Source organism: Nesoenas mayeri, assembly GCF_963082525.1.
Source record: "Nesoenas mayeri genome assembly, chromosome: 1".
Classification (NCBI taxonomy): domain Eukaryota; kingdom Metazoa; phylum Chordata; class Aves; order Columbiformes; family Columbidae; genus Nesoenas; species Nesoenas mayeri.
Window position 1 is genome coordinate 204889481 of NC_137541.1, and position 22520 is coordinate 204912000.

General features: G+C 41.3%; 1 protein-coding gene across 1 annotated transcript in view; it reads right to left on the minus strand.

Moving 5' to 3' along the window:
• Positions 1 to 22520, minus strand: part of TMEM135 (transmembrane protein 135) — a gene marked incomplete at both ends in the record, with an annotated part of 183066 nt that overhangs the window by 102258 nt on the left and 58288 nt on the right. Inside the window, one exon of the mRNA XM_080354938.1 lies at positions 2211 to 2276. Coding sequence (XP_080211064.1) covers positions 2211 to 2276 — 66 coding nt within the window. The remainder of the gene's footprint in view (positions 1 to 2210; positions 2277 to 22520) is intronic.

Here is a 22520-nt window from a genome sequence, read left to right on the forward strand (position 1 = left end):
TTTTCTGGCTCCCTTTCTCCTTACGCACTGTGCAAACATTTAGCAATTTCTTGGAACAGCTAAAAAAATGTTAATATGGCTCTTGATAATTATGTTTCTTGTGGAAAAATTAGTTTCGTTTGATTAATGTCATTCCTCATTTTCAGACTAAAGGAATTAGAATTCCACAATGGAATTTAAGGAAAAGATCTTCCTTGAGTCAAATATTTCCCCCCCATGCATATCGCCTGATAAAAATATAAGAGAGGAAAAACATCTTTTTATTTCTCCTACTGTCTTCTTACACAAAAAGCCAACTCTGCACAATTCTTACATGTTTTATCTATCAATTACCTAGCTTAGAATTAACTGCATTTCCACTGAGGCACACGGAATACATCAGAAATAGTGTCACAGGGCATCATCAAACGGAGGCGCTTTCACCCAGTTCCTTTCTTGCTAACCACGGCCACAGCCTTTCGCCACTCGTCTTGCTGCTTCTCCTCTGCTTCTCTCTAGTCCTTGAAATGGTCTAATTAATAAAAAATCAGAGGGAATACCTGAAGGAAAAAATGAAACTTCTTCTAATATGTCAGTGAGCTGAACTGGCTCAACATCAGATGGATCCAACACAGCAATTACTAATATCATTCACAGACATGCCCGTAATCGTCCCAGTACTTTGCATTGCATGGTACAATCACAGAATCACAGAATGTCAGGGATTGGAAGGGACCTCAAAAGCTCATCCAGTCCAATCCCCCTGCTGGAGCAGGAACACCCAGATGAGGTTACACAGGAAGGTGTCCAGGTGGGTTTGAATGTCTCCAGAGAAGGAGACTCCACAACCTCCCTGTGCAGCCTGTTCCAGTGTCTGTCACCCTCACTGAGAAGAAGTTTCTTCTCAAATTTAAGTGGAACCTTTTGTGTTCCAGTTTGTATCCATTGCCCCTTACAGAATCAAATTAGTTACATTTTTAAAAAATGTATCATTTGATTTTTCCATAATTCACACCATTTATCAGGTAACTACAGCAATGGAGAGTCAACAAACTCTCTGGGTGACCTGGTCATGGGAAACACAAAAAATTAAGCACCATTCACTGCGAAGAGCTAAATACAGAATTTGGAAGAGTGGCACGTATTCTGTCACTAACGCTCCTGGAAATTGCTTTACACTCTTCTGTGGGAAAGAATGAAGAGCAGTACTTAAGAAGTATAAAGGATCCATATTCAGAAAAGCTAAAAGTACAGGCAGTGGCAGGACAGGGAATCTCAGGTACATCTTCAGACACTGCTGCAAAGATACAGGACTTTGTTTCAAAAGAGACACAAAGGCAACTTCACCAGCATAAGGAACATTTTAGAGCACAGCTGGGATCCCAGGGTAGGTCCTGGTCTAGATCCCAGACCGAACGTTGTGTCTATTACACGAACTTTTCACAAAGTTGCCTAGGAATTGGATCAAAATCAGACTGCCATGAAAAACCACTGAGGTTTCCACATTTCAAACCCTATATATTGTAGCATCCACCTCAGGCAATGCCCAGATTGGTTCTCATTTCCAGTGTCATGATTGATTATAGCACTTTTTCTTTAATTAAATCTAACCTAAGCATAAATTACACCACATAATATTGGAGACATCTAATGACTAATGTTCAAAACAATGCTGACGTGATATCAAACCACACAAAGGAGGAAACAAATACTCACCATCAACAGAATCATGTATGAGCAGTGCAATATTCAAATACATTCATCCTCTTTATTAATCCATGTATTAACACTTCATATGCTACCTGAAGTTACTGATTTGTTGAAAGGAACAAATAAAGGATAAAGAAAGCTCTCCACAGTTACCCAAAGATCAACTTCATATGAATTTCATTAGACTCTACAACTTTTAATAGAGAAAATCCAGTGAAAAATTGCCTGGCTAAAATGACACTCTTGTGAGTCACTTCTAAAATAAGGCTAAATTATAACTCAGGCAAAGAGAAAAACAGAGTGTTTTCTGAAGAAAACTTAATATCCCACTGGGCAGGATTTAAATTCTTGTTCTCCTTTAAAAAAAACTGTAACGTAGGTATGCGAGTTATATATAGCCCAGCCCGCTTCACTTAGCTCAAGACAATATGTCTCCCAGGAATTTATAAAGCATTACATTAATAACACATTATACCACATGTTAAAAGAACAAACAAAAAAAAATATACATATAGCCTTACTTCTCCGTGTCTTAAAGGTGTAATAGCTCCTCTTGCTACTGCCATTCGGAACAACGTTTCTGCCGCCTGCACAAAAAAAACCACACGCAAATCAGTTATTCAAAAAACAAACCACCCAGCTCATTAAGATCTGTTTCAACTTCTATAGTTTCTTCTTCAGTGTCAGCACCTTTAGCGCCCGTTTACAAATGAATCACTTCAGTATGTTATTTAGAACAGCCTGTACAGGTGAGGCTGAGGTTTGTAGTGAGGTGCGAGGTCTGTCGAGGATTTTGGGCTCAGTAATGACCTAAACGAGACGCGCGGCACTGACACAGGACTCTTCATTCGGGTCAGAAACGCTCAGCCCCATGTCATATGTTGTCAGGTAAAAGTGAGATACTAAGGGAAAAAATAGCTTTGTGGTATTTTACAACTCATTAAACTAACTCATTTTTTAAATTGTTGTTTAATATTATACACTTAACAAGCAAGTATCGGAAAAACAAGGGTATGACGCAACTCGTATCTTTTAACTGTTAATAACAGTGACATTACAAAACACAACATTCTCCTGTGGCAAATGACAGGGAACATAACTCTGGGGAAATCTTTAATTAGGTTGTATTCCTTCCTGTGTTAGTTTTCTCATCCTTTCTTTAATCCAGTGGGACAACTAGCACATACTTTGACGTAAACACAGATTACCTACTCTTAATACCGGCTATAATACAACAAACACATAGGTTCTGTGCAACATTTCTTTCTACAAGCTGGCTGCAAAAAGACATGAAAAATAAACCACTGGTTACATAAAACCATGGATTGGCACATCAGAGTGCACAAGAACAGATTTGTTTTAAAAACTTGTTTCCATAACAAGTATTGAAGTCAGTTTCAATTTCATCTGCAACGAAACGTGTTTTTAATATCTGGTTCTAATAAAATATTCTGACATTTAAGGATCTATGTTAAAAAGTAATTAACAGGCTGCCTAGAAAGTTTTGAAAGTTTATAAACAAAAGAAGCTTGCAGTAGCTGATTATTTTTCTAAATAGTGATTTAAAAACTAAGCAGCTCAATGCTTACATGACTGTAGGACTTGCTGGGTTCAGGCTACGTTCTCTTAAGATAGCTGTATCTCACCAAATATAATATCAGAGACATCACTTGAGATTAATTCCTCAGGTCTTCCTAGACACTGATTAAGTGGGTGTCCTGGTTTTGTTAAAAACCAAGTTTCTCTTTTAGTGAATTTGCCTGTCAGCTAAAGCTTCATATTAGCGGCATTTTCCTGGAGAACCAGACACATGTTTTGGTAAACCTAGCAATGGAATGTGAAGTTATTGATAAGGACAGATTCACATCTCGCGAGAGGGGCAGCGAGAAACAGGTGACCAAGAAACTGACCAACTGCGTGTAATATCCCATTCACGTGAATACTTCATATAAAGTGGGAGATCATGAGGATCTCATCCTTTTTCCCTTCTGCTTATGGCCGACATTAGGAGAGGACCTTGCTGGTCGTCTCTGCGAACTGAGGCCTAGTGACAGACTGAATCCAGCTCCGGTTGGCTGCGGAGTCCAGTCCAGGACTTTGGGTGCCGGGTCTGCAGTTGCTGGAACTTTCAAGATTGGTTTTGTATATTTTGTATATTTTCTCTATTCTTATTAGTAGCATTAGTAAAACATCTTTAATTTTTCCAACTCTCTTCTCTCTGTCCTTCTTTCCCTCCCCATCGCCTGTCCTGAGTGGGAAGGGGGAGAGGGAGGGGCAAAAGGAAGAAAGGGGGGAGGAGAGGAGGTTAACAATACATCTGCCAGGGTTTTATTGTCACCCCGCAATCTAAACCCTTGACAGTGGGGTTCACCCTTTTCTAAATGATTACCTGCAAAAAAGAATTCTATAAAGGGCTTTTAATTGCCTTGTGTTTCCACCCCCTCATGCCTCATCTGTAAACGAATGTGTGAGCTCCAGAACACCGGACTGCAAAACGGATTAACTTCATTTACACCCGCCACGACGCAGGACAATGCCCCAGTGCGATTCTTCTTCTCAAACCCTTCTTCTTGGAGAGATGAAGAGCGAACCTCATGCAACCTTTTGTATTCCCCAAAATTGGTTTCTTTCACCAACATTTTTAAGGATGTTTCAAGCGAATCGAGCACTCTGTCACTACAGCTAAGCTGCTTTTGTTTCTTTTGAAAACCGCTGGTGCGTGTGACTTTCTTTTCACGCCTGCTAGTAAAAGATCCATCTTAATACACTTGTAGTCGCATCGTTAATGCCAGATGTCATTCGGAAACAAGGGACAACCACAGCAACAGCCGAGCCAGCCCCAGAGGTGTCCTCCCGCGGGCGCCACTCTTCATGTGCCGGCTGCCGCTAAGAAGATTAGCCCTAAAATCACCGATTCCCACCCAAACTGCAGGGGGATAAGGCAACCGACAGCCCTTCATGTCCTGACAATGACGAGGCTGGAGAAAGAGCTAATGGCTTTTTAGGTATGTGAAATGCAAGAAGATGCTTGAAGAAGTCCGTCTTTCAAAAGAGTGATTAGATCCAGGCTTAGTCTTTGTGTAATGTTTAAGGCGAAGGGAACATTAGCAGGAAACATTTCAAGTTTGTACCGCTTCTACAAGAAAACTAAGTGTGAACAACGTGCTGAGATTCAAATAAGGTAATTTCTTAAATGGAAGAAGATTAAACCATTCCGAAATCAACACCTTCACAAAACTACAACATCACACAGACTAATGATAAAAGTGTTCGGGCCAGGAAAATCAGGCCAGTCTTTAAATCTGAATTTATCTGTAACACTCTGGGTTGGACAAACCCCACACTGCCTTCAATTTCCACCTTTTTTCTTTCCACCCCGCAAACAGAACCATTTGGCAAAGACCCCTTGGAGCAGGTTGCCCAGGGCTTCTTCAGGCACCTTTTCAGCATCTCTAAGGATGGAAATCCCACAGCCTCTCTGATAGACCTGCTCCAGTGTTTCACAACAACATTTTCAGTGCTGACTCCACAAAAAATGCAATTTACAGCTGACCTGTAAATCCTCCCTGTTTCCCAAAGAAGCACAGCCCAGTTCCCCTAATCATCCATAGGTGGTGGAAATGACAGAATCATTTTGGCTGGAAAAGACTTTTAAGACCATTGAGTCCAACCGCGGCTGCAGCCCATCCTTTCTTCTGCACTTTCTAGCTGGGTTGAGCCAACACCGAAATGCCCAAATTCAAGCTGTACAGGTCAAATACGGAAGAATAAGGATGGAGGTGGAGAACTTTAAAAATATGAAATTACCAAAAAACCGCAATTTTTTCAAAAGTTAAGGACGAACTCCACAATACTTAGTGCTCTCTAAAGAACAGAGGTGAAAAATGTTGTCTGAAAGGAGAATACCACTATGGCAATGAAACAATAACAATATGCTTACATATCTCGCATATTTTCTGAAATTCTGTGTGTAACAGTATCTTGCTGATAGTAAAAGGATTTTTACAAAACATCAAATCTACTTTCAATTTAAAAAAACAGCTTATTGAACACATTTTGCCTGGTATGTTCTTGGGTTTTAATTTCAAATCTACCAAAGTTACTAGTACAGTAACAGTCAATATTCATGTTGCATAATATTGTCATACCACTTGTTCTAATAATGATTAAGTTTAAATCTGTTGAACGCAGATGTCATAACTTAAAATACTTTTTTAAAAGTATTAAGTATATTGAAATGGGAATTTTGTTAATTTAATTTGATTAAATCTGGTAAGAGCAACAAGACGGGTGAAGGGACTTGAGCACAAGCCCTATGGGGAGAGGCTGAGGGAGCTGGGCTTGTTTAGTCTGGAGAAGAGGAGGCTTAGAGCTGACCTCAGCACTCTCTAGAACTACCTGAAGGGAAGTTCTAGCCAGGTAGGGACTGGTCTCTTCTCCCAGGCAGTCAGCAATAGGACAAGGGGGCATGGGCTTCAACTCTGCCAGGGGAAATTTAGGCTGGAGATTAGAAAGAAATTCTTTACGGAGAGAGTGGTCAGGCATTGGAATGGCTGCCCAGGGAGGTGCTGGATTCACCGTCCCTGGAAGTTTTTAAACTGAGACTAGAAGTGGCACTTAGTGCCATGATCTAGTCAATGGACTGGAGTTGGACCAAGGGTTGGACTTGATGATCTCTGAGGTCTTTTCCAACCCAGTCGATTCTGTGATAAAAACATGCAGCATACTTCTCTGCCACAAATTAATTTATCTTTCAACACCGGCTACCTAATAAAATAATCTGACTTCTTCAGCAATAGATTTCTATTGGAAAAGTTCAGCAAACTTTCAAGCATCAGGTCAAAACTGCCCTTTTGCCCCACAGAACAGTTTTCAAGGTCTTTTGGTTCACAATTCACAGTATCCCTGAGCAAATCACATGTCATTTAGAATAAGTTTAATTACCTCGCTGTAATGTCAGTCTTTTTCAATCCTTCAAATATCTGTAGAAAATTGGTGCATGTATTTCTATTAGACATAAGTCGACTGAATGCCAAGTTTTTACGTACAATTACATTTATTGCTTCCCAATTTAAAAATACATTCATAAAATAGGATGTGTACGTGTAACTACAAAATACAACTGACTGGAAATATTTATCATCATGTCAGGATAACCAACTAAAGAGTCAAAACTGTGCTTTTAAAAACTAATAAGTGTTCCCAAATAAACTACTGGCTGGGAATTTAGATCATCTTATTTGTTTCTCCCTTGTTCACATTAAATATTTCATTATAATCAGATTTTTAGGAAGCTGTAAAAAAGTAATATTTATTTGCATCCAATTCACTGTGCATAAGCCTTAAATAAGAACCATTACAGGCTCAGGCAATGACTTCAGATATTTCTGTTCAGAGATGCGAGTCAGAGGTCTATAAGAAAGCAAATGAACAGATGGCTTTGGTGACCTCAGTGTGAAATAAACGTGTTGCCAGGGTGATAGATACTGAATCCTAAAATTATTCTTCAGTGTAAGGAATGTATGTACTGTGTCACATCATCTTCCAGTTATATTATATACATTATATTATATATATGTGTTACATCATTTTCCAGTATAAGATAGGGAATGACCTATTGGAGAGCAGTGTAGGGGAAAGGGACCTGGGGGTCCTGGTGGACAGCAGGATGACCATGAGCCAGCACTGGGCCCTTGTGGCCAGGAAGGCCAATGGCATCCTGGGGTGTATTGGAAGGGGGGTGGTTAGTAGGTCAGAGAGGTTCTCCTGCCCCTCTACTCTGCCCTGGTGAGATCACGCCTGGAATATTGTGTCCAGTTCTGGGCCTCTCAGTTCCAGAAGGACAGGGAACTGCTGGAGAGGGTCCAGCGTAGGGCAACAAAGATGATGAAGGGAGTGGAGCATCTCCCTTATGAGGAAAGACTGAGGGAGCTGGGGCTCTTTAGTTTGGAGAAGAAGAGACTGAGGGGTGACCTTATTAACATTTACAAATATGTAAAGGGTGAGTGTCACGAAGATGGAGCCAGGCTCTTCTTGGTGACAACCAACAAGGGGTAATGGGTTCAAACTGGAACACAAGAGGTTCCACTTAAATTTGAGAAGAAACTTCTCAGTGAGGGTGACAGACACTGGAACAGGCTGCCCAGGGAGGTCATGGAGTCTCCTTCTCTGCAGACATTCAAACCCACCTGGACACCTTCCTGTGTAACCTCATCTGGGTGTTCCTGTTCCAGCAGGGGGATTGGACTGGGTGAGCTTTCAAGGTCCCTTCCAATCCCTGACATTCTGTGAGTCTGTGATCATTTGTGAGGTGAAATGGCAGCCTCATGTATCTCATCACTCCATAACAACCTCCAAGCTCTAATATCATCTCCAGATAAAGACGACCAACTGGGCCCTCCTTCAAGAAAGCAGCTGCTTTTGTTCCAATTCTTTGCAAGTGGGTTAAATAAAAAAAAAATAAAATAAAATAAGTAAATAAAAAAAAAAAGGAGAAACCACTTCTACGAACCAGAACTAAAGTGGGGGAAAAAAATGCACATCATTGATGGAAATTGTAGGGAAAAGGGCAAGAAAAACAGTAGATTCCAGATGTTTCGAATTTTCTAGGTATTCACAAAAATAAAATGGTCTTATAAGACTTTATCAACATAGTTATTGTTTTACCGAAGTTAAAACTGCAAATGCAGGCACTGCAGGGATTGCTATTGCAATTTAATTCATTTAGAAATGCATGTTTTTTAATCACCTAACAAATTTTGGCATCTAATTCAAAACACGCATTAAAGAATAAACCTATTTAAAGATGTGTCCTGAAAGGCACAGATCTTTGGAACTCATTCACAGCAATTTACAGATCCAATTAAAATGAAAATGGTGCAATTTGCTTTCAGAATAAAAATGGCTGGAATACCACAAAATAATGCTTTTCACTCCTATTAAGTTTGCTGATCTTGGCTACAATAGCTGGCTGACAGCTCTGGCCTTTAAAATTGGTGTTTCTTCACAAAAAAAGGAAATTACATTTTAAAACCATTCTTGACAGTCTATCTGAAATCATCAATAACATTTTGCAACTTGATTACATATTGCAAATGAACTATTGTTGTGCTCTTGTTAGCTAAACGTCACACAGCTTTTGAAAATAAGAGTGAGTGCTATAAAAATAGAGATTTGGCATAATGAATAGGAAAGAGTACAAGAAGTTTCTGAAATCCATTATTTTTCCTAATTTCTGTCCACAAAATTTCAAGCAGAAAGCAACGCTCTCCCTCTAACACTACTCCAGATGACAGATTTAACTGATGAGTTTATTTATTGTCACAGCTTTTGATGAAATTACTACAAAACCAATAGAGAATTTACTGCCATTCTATATATATATATTTTATGATTTTAGAATACATTTAAAATATGTTAAAGTACAACACTAAGGCTGAACTGATGCTTTAAAAGAGATATTTATTTAAATTCTTGTTTTCTGGAAAACTGTAAAAAAAATTCATTCATTCTTTCTAACAGGTGTGAATTTAACCTACCTCTGGTCTTTTCTAAAGGAATCTGACTGTCTCTGCCTTCATTGCTGAACAACTTGAACTTAATTTGTACAGCAAGTGCATCAGTAAAAATACCTGACATCTGTGAGACACAAGTTCTTTCCATTCAGGCATTAGCAGATCAAATCACTTCTTACCTTCACCTGCTATAAAAGCAAATTAACTGTGAACTCTGTATGGACTAAACAACTTAAATCCCACAGAATCACAGAATGTCAGGGATTGGAAGGAACCTCGAAACATCATCCAGTCCAATCCCCCTGCTGGAGCAGGAACACCCAGATGAGGTTACACAGGAACATGTCCAGGCGGGTTTGAATGTCTGCAGAGTAGGAGACTCCACAACCCCCCTGGGCAGCCTGTTCCAGGCTTTATCACCCTCACTGAGAAGTTTCTTCTCAAATTTAAGTGGAACCTCTTGTGTTCCAGTTTGAACCCATTACCCCTTGTCCTGTCATTGGTTGTCACCAAGAAGAGCCTGGCTCCATTCTCCTGACATTCACTCTTTATATATTTATAAACATTAATGAAGTCACCCCTCAGTCTCTTCTTCTCCAAGCTAAAGAGCCCCAGCTCCCTCAGCCTTTCCCCATAAGGGAGATGCTCCACTCCCTTAATCATCTTTGCTGCCCTGCACTGGACTCTGACCTCCCTTTCCCCTGCTTGATTCTTCAACATTTGTGCACCTTTATTAGAAGAATAATACAATTCTGTTATATAATTTATTTTTTACTGCCTGCCCCAAATGGAAATAAAGATGCACATAAGTAATGGAAGGACACATATTGGCAATAATCACATGCCCCAGCAATTATCAGCTTGCAGGACCATCTTGTAGAAGCTCTGGATGCACAAGAGAAGGACCAAATCTGTTCTAAATTATGGGGGAGGAGGGACAAGCGGGTTGAAGATTAGAAGGTAGGAAGCAAACAAAGCACACACCTGGCCACAAATCTTAGCTAACAAAAGCACTAACTGAAAATGGCTCTTCTTTCTCAAATTATAAGTGTATGTTAATACCCTAACCAGATGTTTGGGGTTTTGTAAAGCTCATCACTAATACAGCATGAATAAACCAGTATCAAAAGTAACAAGATTAATAGCACAGGTAGCTCTTTTTAGGGACATCTTGCTCCTTCCTTAGAATAATTGCAGCTTTGTCATGTAAACACAGGTTCAAAATTACACACAAATATCTTATCAGTTCAGTCCAATTTCTATTACACGAAAAAACTGTATTTGCCCATTGAACTAAACATGTGGTTTCAGGGTTAATGAACTCTCTTGTGAATTGATTTACCTCTGCCCTGCCACCTAACTAAATTACCCTGATCTTCATAACACTGAAACGATAATACACATCATGGTGATGGACTTCACTGTGTCTCAGCTGCAACAACATCCCTTTTCTTCTCCATTTCCTTCCTCCTATCGCCTTCCCAAAAAATGCCTGGTATTTAATTGGGATTCCTGGTCCCAGCCTGTAACTGACTTTCACCTTTTTCTAGTTTTCTGTGCACAAAGGACTGTGCAGCTCAACACTGCAATTAACTTAATATCAGGAAGTCAGGAAAAAAAAAATTAAAATCCAGCATTATAATGCTCATGAACTGAATTACCCACAAACCAGGCCAGCAGCCAGCATGGGAAACTGGAGGAATAAGCCATTTAATCTCCTCTGCCTTGACAGAAACACCAGAGAAAGGAGGGCCAAGCGAGGCTGCCTCCCCACCACCACCCACCATATGAACAAGGATCCCCCGAAGGCAACTAAAACCTTCCTCCTGTCCAAACGCAAGGCAGAAGGACAGAACACAGATATAAAAAAGCCTGCAGAAAGCACATGACAACTGTCAAAAATGGGTTTGATTAGTAATGCTGCCAGATAAGAATAAAAGAGACAAAAGACCCCTCTCCCCAGCCCAGGAATATACAAGCACACTCTCTTGGGACTCGGTGCAATAATCTCTTCAGATTTCCAGCTTCAAAATGGTGAGAGAAGGCAGTGCATCCATCCATCCATCTGTCCTGCATCATCCCGGCAGCAGAAAGACTTCCCACCTCCCTCTATCCCCTTTGGAACTGATCCAAGGGGGACACTTCTGCTGCCTGACCAGGAGCTGCTGGAACAACAACGTGCAGAAACAGCAGGTCTGGCCAGGCTTGATGTGGCCACCAAGTGTCAGGGTAACAGGGCAACACTGCCCAGAGCCAATGGCTTTACTGAACTCCAAGAAGGTATGGGTACATGGAATGGGTTTGGTCAGAAGAGACCTTTAAAGATCATAGAGTCGAAACTCCTGCCATGAGCAGGGACATCTGCACCCAGATCAGGTTGCTCAGAGCCCCGTCCAGCCTGGCCTGGGATGTCCCCAGGGATGGGGCATCCACCACCTCTCTGGCCAATCTGGGACAGGGTTTCACCAGTCTCATCTTAAAAAATTTCTTCCTCATGTCTCGCCTGAATCTTCCTCCTTCAGTTTAAAACCATCAGCCTTTGTCCTATCACAACAGGCCCTGCTAAAAAGTCCGTCTCCATCTTTCTTAGAGGCCCCTTTTAAGTACTGAAAGGCCACAATAAGGTCTCCCTGGCACCTTCTCTTCTCCAGGCTGAACAACCCCAGCTCTCTCAGCCTGTCCTCCCAGCAGAGCTGTTCCAGCCTCTGATCATTCCTGTGGCTCCTCTGGCCCCTCTCCAACAGGTCCATGTCTTTCCTGCACTGAGGGCTCCAGAGCTGGACACAGGACTCCAGGTGGGGTCTCACCAGGGCAGAGCAGAGGGGCAGAATCACCTCCCTCCACCTGCTGGCCACGCTCCTTCTGATGCAGCCCAAGATGCGATTGGATTTCTGGGCTGCAAGTGCACATTGCCGGATCACGTCCAATCTTTCATCCACCAGCACCTCCAAGTCCTTCTCCTCAGGGCTGCTCTCAGTCCCTTCATCCCCAGCCTGTGTTGATAGCGGGGTTGCCCTGGCCCAGGTGCAGGACCTTGCACTTGGCCTTGTTGATCATCCTACACTTCACTGCATCTCTGCCTGTCCATCCATTCCGGCTTCTTGCGATTTTCTAGCACCTGGTCCTGCTGGTCTTAAGAGCAGTGGTGAAGATCACCGTGCGAGAAAGCCAAAAAAGGAGAAGGAGGGGTGTGTGCAATGACTACCAGGATGTTCCTGTAGAATCCATTTCCAAGCTATCGTCAATAAGCGAAGCCAAACTCTTCTGCGATGCAAACAGAAGCAGGCTGAGGTGAGCTTTCACGGTCCACCCACAGTTCCTCGGTGAGTTATTTCGACAACAGAGAGCAAAAACCTAAAGATCCCTGATCCCTGTTCTCTGCTCTAACCCCTGGAAAGTGGCAGATTTAAACCCTTGATGACACCAGCAAGCTATTCCAGCAGCCTTGGGTCTTGTAACATAGACATTTTTAAGTTTCGCTGTGACCACTAAATTAATGAGAGCTGCATAGTTAGAGAGCTTTATTTCATATTATCCGAGCATGTGTTCTGGAATTCCAGACTAATTTAAATACAGTCATTTACAATTCCTTTATCTGCCTTCACTGACCAGAATTTCTTGTTAGCATGAACTCTGAGTGGGTTCAACTCAGTGCATTCCCTACAAGCTTTACAAGATTTATGTTTAATGTATTTCACAACCATGGCCCTTTTCCTTTAGGAGATTACCTCATCTTTTACATTTCCCACTGGTAGCAATTTTAAGTAGTAGCTCTCAGTATTTGCAAATGGAACAAAAATTTCTTTGTCTCAATTGTTTTGTTTCCATGTATTGTAATTTACCCACGGAGTTACGAGTTAAACTAATACAAGCCTAATCTAAAAAACATTTCCAAACTAGTGATTTATCATCACCATGCCATAAACAATAAGTATTATAGACTACATTTAGTTTGGATGAGACATTCAACTCATCAACCTTATTGTTTAAACATGTGTATGTCACGCAATTTTCCAAACTAATTAGAAACAGAAGACACAGGTTAATACTATTTCATTTTTGGTGCAGCTTATATAAATGCCTGTCTCATCTGACTAGAAAGGTTTCCCTGATGTTGAACAATAGCTGAACTGTTTGCCATGAAGGGTACGTGTATTCTGGAGATGACCTAACAAAATATGAATTGGTGTGATTTATTTATCACATGCTGTTGTCTGTAAAAAAATAATAATTAAAAAAAAATCAAATGCTGATTGTAAGTGAATAAAACCACTTAAAGTAATCAGCAAGAAATTTCAGAAAGTCAGTTTTGGTATGGATTATATGGGGGGTGGTAACCAACTACTAACAGAATTCAGTATTCTGTGTTACTAAAAAAAAACCTACACAGAACTATCTTATTTTAAGGAGAAAGCTTCAAAATTTCAGGGCTTAGAACAATATTTTGAGAGCTGGCAGAAGCGCTGGTCAACCTCTTCCTGTTGTGGAGAAAGCTGTTCTTATTTTACCCAAGAGTAACTAATAGAAGTCTTCGCTTCTTGCTCCACAGAGTTCGCATGTGAAGCTGTTTCAGATAAACCGAGCGAGCGAGATTTCTTCTTCCCAAGCATCGTTCTCCAAAGCTGGCAGGACAACGGTCCCTCCGGGCTCTGAGAACTGAGAACCCTGCCAAGAGGTGCAGGCAAAGCACTCTGCATGCTGCTTTCTCTTTTCAAGAAAGGCAGGAAACTTATCATCAAACCGATCTCAGGAGGAAGCCACACTTCTCCTTCACACACGCTATCAGAAGGGCCACGTCTGTTCTGAACACTAAGCCTGTTGACAGAAGCCGCGGTGCAATTGTAGTCCAGAAGCCCAGCTTTTCAATAATTAAGGTTTTGACCTAACACCCACCCACAATCGTGAAAACACGATACAAATGTATAACAGCGAAAAGATGTAAAGTCTGTCAAATCTGCTCAGAGAAAAATTCTGAGAACTCACCATCTCCAATTTTGTGGCTAGAGAATTCTGAATATCCAAAAAAGCAGAATTCACTCACCTATAGTACCTAAGTTTAAAACATTTCTATCTCTCTGTCATGCCAGCAGATGAATATTCCTCTTTCCTGCTCTTGAACACTCTCTCCCAAGGGAAGTGACCTGGATTGACCCTCCCAAAGGATGAATTACTGTAGCCAGCCCAGCAGTAGGACTGGAGGACAAATATCAGTTAAATCCAGTTGGCGGCCAGTCACAAGTGGTGTCTCCAGGGCTCAGTATTAGGGTCAGCTCTGTTTAATCTCTTTATCAGTGATCTGGACAAGGGGATTGAGTGCACCCTCAATAAATTTGCAGATGACACCAAGTTGGGTGGGAGTGTTGATCTGCTGGAGGGTAGGATGGCCATACAGAGGGATCTGGAACAGCTGAAGAAGTTTTTTCTCAAATTTAAGTGGAACCTCTTGTGTTCCAGTTTGAACCCATTACCCCTTGTTGGTTGTCACCAAGAAGAGCCTGGCTCCATCCTCGTGACACTCACCCTTTACATATTTGTAAATATTAATAAGGTCACCCCTCAGTCTCCTCTTCTCCAAGCTAAAGAGCCCCAGCTCCCTCAGCCTTTCCTCACACGGGAGATGCTCCACTCCCTTCATCATCTTCATTGCCCTGCGCTGGACTCTCTCCAGCAGTTCCCTGTCCTGCTGGAACTGAGGGGCCCAGAACTGGACACAATATTCCAGGTGTGGTCTCACCAGGGCAGAGTAGAGGGGCAGGAGAACCTCTCTGACCTACTGACCGCCCCCCTTCTAATACACCCCAGGATGCCATTGGCCTTCCTGGCCACAAGGGCCCAGTGCTGGCTCATGGTCATCCTGCTGTCCACCAGGACCCCCAGGTCCCTTTCCCCTACGCTGCTTATTCTTCTGGAAATAAGTACACTGTGGTCTTCTTTTCCAAGAGTGGAAATAAAGAGGTTCTAAAAAGCTACTCCTGATGGAACTACCATTGCAGTTCCTCCACTGACGGAGGAATAATACTTTTCACTTACCTCCCAAAGTCATAAAGAATACTGAATTAGTTATTTCCATCCATCAACTTGAGAACACATAGACCAACTAAAATTCTAATATGATAAAAAGGTATAAGCCAACAAACCTGAGAAAAGCCAAGGCCAAATGTTTCAGCTTTCTAATAGCGAATCACACTAAGTTATCAAAGACCACCTTCAGAATAAATAATTCTAGACAACTAGTTCTCATGCCCAAAATGGTTACCACATTTGCCACTTTACAGCTGACAGATGAGGCTAAATTTTAAAAATCTGGGAATGATTTACAGACCACAGGTGATGAGCATGAAAGAAAAGCCCACGGAGGAATAGATAACCTGTATTTTAAGGAACTTCTGAACACACACACCAATGGCTATGGTTAAAACAAAATGTTGAGCAGCTGCTACATCTTCAGTCACTTACTGAGAACGAGCAAAGTTCCTGAGGAAAAGACATTACGTGATTGCACAGTTAAAGACCATTTTCGTGCACTTGTAGAGACTGAAGTTAAATAAACACCTCATTAGTGCAACAGCTGGTCCTGAGCTACTCCAAGTGATGCAGAGCTGTACCATAGTACTAGGAAAGCAGGAAAAGCAATGAGGAGATATCTTAAACTTCAATTTAAATTTAAGCTGAAATTCTTCCTCCTCACCTTAGGGACACACAAACCACAGAATCCCTTCACTGGACCACTTTATTCACCCTACATTTACCCCGTTCTCTTTATGTTAAACATGTAAAGAAGCTAAAAAACCCAAAAGATTTTAAGATTCACAACAAACACTTTAACCAAGCACAAAATAATAAGGAAAGAGGATTTTTGACCAGAAACAAAATGTACAGTTATTCCTGGCTAGGCTTACAGGTAAGAAATGCACATAGTAGGTCTGTTATATAAACTGCATTGGATTGCACAGATAAGCATGTTCGTTTGAATATTTTGTACATTAGCACAGCCAAATAATAGCTCATACCTCTTGGGGAAAACGTACATAAATCACACTTAAAGAAGGCACTGTATAAGGACTGCAGCGATACTAAAAACAAGTTAAGAGATCGTGGCAGACAACCAACTGAGCCTAAAACATGCCATGTTGCCCATCGAGTTAGCAAATTAATCCTGATAAATGAAGAAACATCAAATGAGCTCATAAATCAGACCGTTATAATGTTTAATCTGGACTCACACTTAGGAGGTTTTCATAACATGGCTGAAGAAATGGTGCTGAAGCTGCTCAAACTGATGGGTTTCGTTGGCATTTAAAGGAGTCGCATAATCAAATCATCAGCAAAACCCTTAGCATGAATTATCAACAGTAAGGTGCTCCCTAGATGTAGCTGTATTACAGGCTTTACATTGACACAAACATCTATACGGGAGAACAATCCGACAGCAATCATCTTCAACCAGTAAAGAGAGGGAAGGATGAATTAACATTTGACAGAAGTCGCCAGATAAAACAGCTTCAGCTAGAACAGTGAGGTGCGATTTTCTTGTTTCAGACACAGATCTTACCAAAGGAAGCAGCAGATGCTCATCTCTGCTAAGTCTTGGTTTAAAGGCCCAGCAGCTGCTTAAAAATAAGTTACCAACCAGAAGTCTCCAAAAAATGGCTAATAGGAAAGGTTTATCATCAAGATGGGAGAGCTCTGTCATCAAACTAGCCATTAAATTAGAATGGCTAGTACAAGCTGCAAATAAATCCTATTCCAAAACCTGATCCCTGATAACTGGAAAAGACCCTTCAGCCCTTCCTCCCCCTCCACGAAAAAGAAGGTGGTGTTTTATGTTTTATTTTTATTTATTCTGACTCCTACCACAGAGGGTCTTTCTCAATTTCTTCCTAAGCACCCGGCTTTCACTTCCACCATGTAGTACAGATGGCAGGCGTAGCAACACACGGTCGTAAACAGCCAGAGCCCATTACAGCTTCCAAAACGCAAGTGCCACAGAAACGCGGCGACGTGAATCGGGATTAGGCTTCAGAAGTTGCTGGAGCCTCTGTGGCTGGCACCCACGGAGCCAGGAACGCCGAATGAATGGATCCCTCAGTGTTTTATAGTAATTAGGTACGTTTCTGAAAGCGGCATTCCGACTGCTGCGCCTGCACTAATTGAGCACAATGCAAACCAGCGCTCTGAAATGCCAAACGGCAAATTTAACAACCTTATAAAGGAGCCAGGAATACAGATTCCTGCTTGGTTTTGGTATTTTTTATTATTAGAGAAGAGGACTGGACTAACTTGTCACTACACAAAACAGAGACCTGGAAAGTGTCCAAAATTGCTCTGTAAGTGTTGTTTTATTAGCCTGAGACTGTTAATAAATAAATTATAAACAAACTTATACTTGCTGGGGTGGATATAAAGAAACAATTGTATCATCGTTCGTACAATGTTTACAATTTACTCCAGTTCTTCACTTTTTTAATCCTGGTTACCCTGTTTCCTACACTAGTTTACCTTAGCAACTGACATTTATTTGCTCCATAAATTACCCTAATGCAGTTTAATGCTCTTTCATAAATTTTACAAACGCAACACTTATAGAACATAGACTTGTATTAATTAAAGTCGTGCCTACACAAATCTAACATTTCCTTTAATGTTTTTATTTACTGCAAACTTTGGAAAATATATAGATGAAAAAGGCTTTCTCCTCCCTTTCACCAGGTGTGTTTTTAAAGTTGTTATATACATATAACCACATATTTTTGTGTATCTTATTACCAATGTGCCACAGCTGATCATATACAGCCTACAGGAAAAAGACCTTGGCTTGTCTAGCTACAAATTAGGCAGTTTCATTAAGAGAAACTTAATTAATTCTTAGCACTCTCCACTTTTGACTTCACCATTGCAAGGCTTCTATTACTTTATTTTCTTGTTAAAAACAATTTAGTTATTTCTAAACTCCAGATGTTAAAAGTCTTTAAGAAGTAAAGATTGACATTCATAATAAAAAGCTCAGGAAAGTTGAAAAATAAGTTGTTTCTTAAAGGATCAAAATACTTCTGAGGTATGTGTTGATGGATAGGTAAATAATGAGATAACTTTGGTTTTGTAACGTTTTTCATGCCTAGGTTTAGTTTTGAGGGAAAAATACAATAGTGTCATATGACTACTACTCAATAAATATACTGAATAAATATTCAATAAATACAGCAAGAGCAGTAGATTACACAACAATATAGGAGCATATTGTTGTGTAGTCAACATATGACATATTAGAACAATGCATGTAATATCCATTTAAAATGCTATTTAGTCATATTTCTCTCTTTGCAAATATTTCTAAACCTGCTATACTTGCTACAGAAAATACAAGGTACCAATTCATAAAAAGAACCACCAGAGGTGCTGCACCCCCATACACAGCCCTGGGCTCCCAGCACACACAGCCTGAGGTGAGCGACAAATCACCCACCACTGACCCACATCCAAGATCTCGCTGAACACCTACAGCCCCAGAACAACTCACACAGACCATCCTGTGTAAGAATCATGGAGTCACATGGGCTGGAAAACACCTTCAAGATCATCAAGTCCAACTGTCAACCTAGGACTGCCAGGTCCACCACTAAACCATGTCACTACGTGACATATCTACACGTCTTTTAAACACCTCCGGGGATGGTGACTGCACCAGCACCATGGGCAGCCTGTTCCAATGCCCGACAATCCTTTCCAGGAAGAAATTTTTTCTTATGTCCAACCTAAACCTTCCCTGGTGCAACTTGAGGCCATTTCCTCTTGTCCTCTCACCTGTTACTTGAGAGAAGAGACCAACCCCCTCCATGGTACAACCTCCTTTCAGGCAGTTGCAGACAGTGATAAGGTCTCCCCTCAGCCTCCTGTTCTCCAGGCTGAACAGCCCCAGGTCCCTCAGCCGCTCCCATCACACTTGTGCTCCAGACCCCTCACCAGCTCCATTCCCTTCTCTGAACTCACTCCAGCACCTCAAGATCTTTCTTGTCATGAGGGGCCCAAAACAGAACACAGGATTTGAGGTTTGGCCTCACCAGTGCCCAGTACAGGGGGACGGTCACTGCCCTGGTCCTGCTGGCCACGCTATTCCTGATACAAGCCAGGATGCTGCTGGGCTTCTATGGTCTGTCTGGAAGCAGAAGATGGAACTCCATGTTGTGTGTTTCACCCCGCTCTGGGCCCTGGCAGCAGGGACAGGCATTTATAAACTCTACACAGGCATTTCACCAGCCATGACATCTTTGGGAACAATCTAAGCTAACAACGCCACAGTAAAACCTCAGAGATATGATAAATAATTTACAAGAGTGGCGCAGTCACTACCAGTGTTTGTTTTCTCAGTGGTCTCTATTAAACCAAATCACTAGGATTGAAGCTACTACAACAAAAACTGCAGACAGACATGAGTGGGTTGACAACTTCTCTGTTTGTTTAAGCCAGTCTTACTGAGGAGACTCAAGTTAAATATGACCAGAAATAAATTTGTCATAATACAATTTCAATTCTCTGGAACCAATTAACTTTGGGAAAGTTTCAAAAGGGCCACCCAGTAATAAACACAAAATAATTTGTGTCTGCTGTCTTGTTTGTGATAATTTTTTTTATTGCTACCTCAGTTTCAGATGTCAGAGTAATGACTTCCACATTCCGATTAAAATGTGAATTGAATCCATATGGAAAAGATGTTCAAACCCATCAAAATCAACACAACTTCTTCATTTCTAACTTCTTTTACAGTGAAGTTTATAAAGCCTAAATTTTGACTATTCATAATTTAAATTATGAAGATTTTTGAAAGTATTACCAAAATAATTAGATATGTAATGGAAGGACATAGCTATTACTTCAGCGAAATGTTAATGCAATCCATTTTAATTAAAGGTCTCTATCAAAAATACCATTTAACCCTTAGAATGATGTAACAGCCATAATTGCCCAAATGATTTCATTTCCTGTTACAATTATTTAGGAAATAAGTGTTATTATGATTAAATAATGCTCTGTGATTTCAGATATTTACATCAGATATTCCATACACAGCATATTTATCCTTCCACTTAAACGTACACGGAGGAAAGTGCTGAGATTCAAGAGCATTTTTAAAAGCAGCTATTCCCTCCTGCCTCTAGTCATGAAACCATCGTCCTTTCCCTCCCTCTGGCCAGAAGAAAATAAATACTTCTCCAGAAGATTTGTTTCTAACGAGATAACAGAGAATAAACAGGAGTTATAGGCAGAACTGCTAATGGCATTTATGGTTCTTCAAAAGCTTCCAGTATTTCTTCATATTTCTTTTAAAATATATTATTTCTGCCTATTTTTTTCTATTACAATTAACCAGGCCAAGTGCTTCTCAACTACTGAGGAGTGTTGGGAAGAGATCTGATTTGTCTGCCAACAAGGTAAAGCAAAACTATACTGCTAGTGTTATGAAGGTCTTATTAATCATGTTGCCAAAAAGCTTCCCCACCTCCATGCACTGGAACAGAGACTTCCAAATCTGTCAGAGACAAGTAACCTCAGCTGAGGAGAGTCATTTCCACTATCTGTGTACACTAACAAAGGATTTAGTAAGGTAAGCTACAGCCTTCCCAATCACGCACAATCTCTGCGTAACCAGCTGCTAACAACAAACATGGTGTGTCCAGAGATGCCACCAAACTCGCTCCCAAGTACCCTGTTTCCCCAAAAATAAGGGTCTTATACAATTTTTGCTCCAAAGAATGCTTACTTGTTTACATGTATAGCTGTCTGGACACTATTTAAATTGACATTTTTTATGAACTGTAACTAGGGCCTATTTTTGGAGTAGGGTTTATATTTCAAGCATCCTGAAAAATCATGCTAGGGCTTATTTTTGCGGTAGGTCTTATTTTTGGGGAAACACGGTACCAAATGCAACGTGGCTTCCCCTCCGGCTCCTCTTACTGCCTGGCACAGACACCTGATTGTTTTACATGAGGGAAAAAGAATTAAGCATAAAGAAAATCCTGCTTATACACATTCGATTAACTATTGTACAGGCAGGCAGGATAATGAAGAATAAATATGCAAGAGGCTGCACAGCAAGAGGCGGTGGGAAGTGAAGTGCTCCAGCAAGGTCTCCTTCAGACTGCCAGGGGTCGGCAGGTCAATCGCCCAAGAGCTGGGATCATTTCCCAACTCAACACGCATCACAAAATAAATACCTTCCTGCTGCTGGAGCTGAACTGGCCTTAGATACAAGACTCACCTCACCGGATGCAGATGTATAAAGTCTTTGAGAACTCACCCTCCCAAAGCAGAAGGAGAAATATCTGTATTAAACACACGAACACAAAGATGGCCATACCAGAAGAGGACCATGGCCAACCTAGTTCCGTTATTGGCCTCCAACAACCAGCAGTGGCAAAAGCCTGAAAAACACCTTCCCTGCTATACATGTCAGCAAACTACAGAGCAGAGCTGCCAGTACACAATCACTTTGGTTGGAAATGACCCTCAGGATCATCAAGTCCAAACATAACTTAACTCTAGCACTAAGTCATGTCCCTAAGAACCTCGTCTAAATACCTTTTAAACCTCTCCGGAGATGGTGACTCCACCACTTCCCTGGGCAGCCCGTTCCAATGCCTGACAACCCTTTCCAAGAAGAAGTTTTTCCTAATATCCAGTTTAAACCTCCCCTGGCGCAAATTGAGGCCATTTCCTCTTGTCCTATCACTCACTACCTGGGAGACCAACCCCCTCCATGCTACAACCTCCTTTCAGGCAGTTGCAGACAGTGATAAGGTCTCCCCTCAGCCTCCTGTTCTCCAGGCTGAACAGCCCCAGGTCCCTCAGCCGCTCCCATCACACTTGTGCTCCAGACCCCTCACCAGCTCCGTTCCCTTCTCTGAACTCCATCACCTCAATGTCCCTCTTATGATGAGAGGCCCAATACAGAACTTTTGCATTTGATTGCCCTAATGAATTATTTCCCCACACACACAACTTCTCTTCTCGTTGCCCACATGAAAGCCTGCGGCATCCAGAGCCTTCTGCGCCAATATGCTCCTCGGTGTAGCTTTGCCTGTGTGTGCATTGGTTTGTTTTGAGTAGCTAAAATTTTCTTTGGCATCCCTTCACTCTTGTAATACAAGTAAATAGTTCATCACTATTCCCCCTCTCCATGCAAATAGGATTTTACACATACTTGCATCCTACTCCTCCTTAGTCATCCTCCCCCAGGCTAAGTTTACTTAGTTTAGCTTCTCCACCTACACATATTCTTCAACACCTTTGTATCTTTATTTTTCCACAAGGTACTTTCTC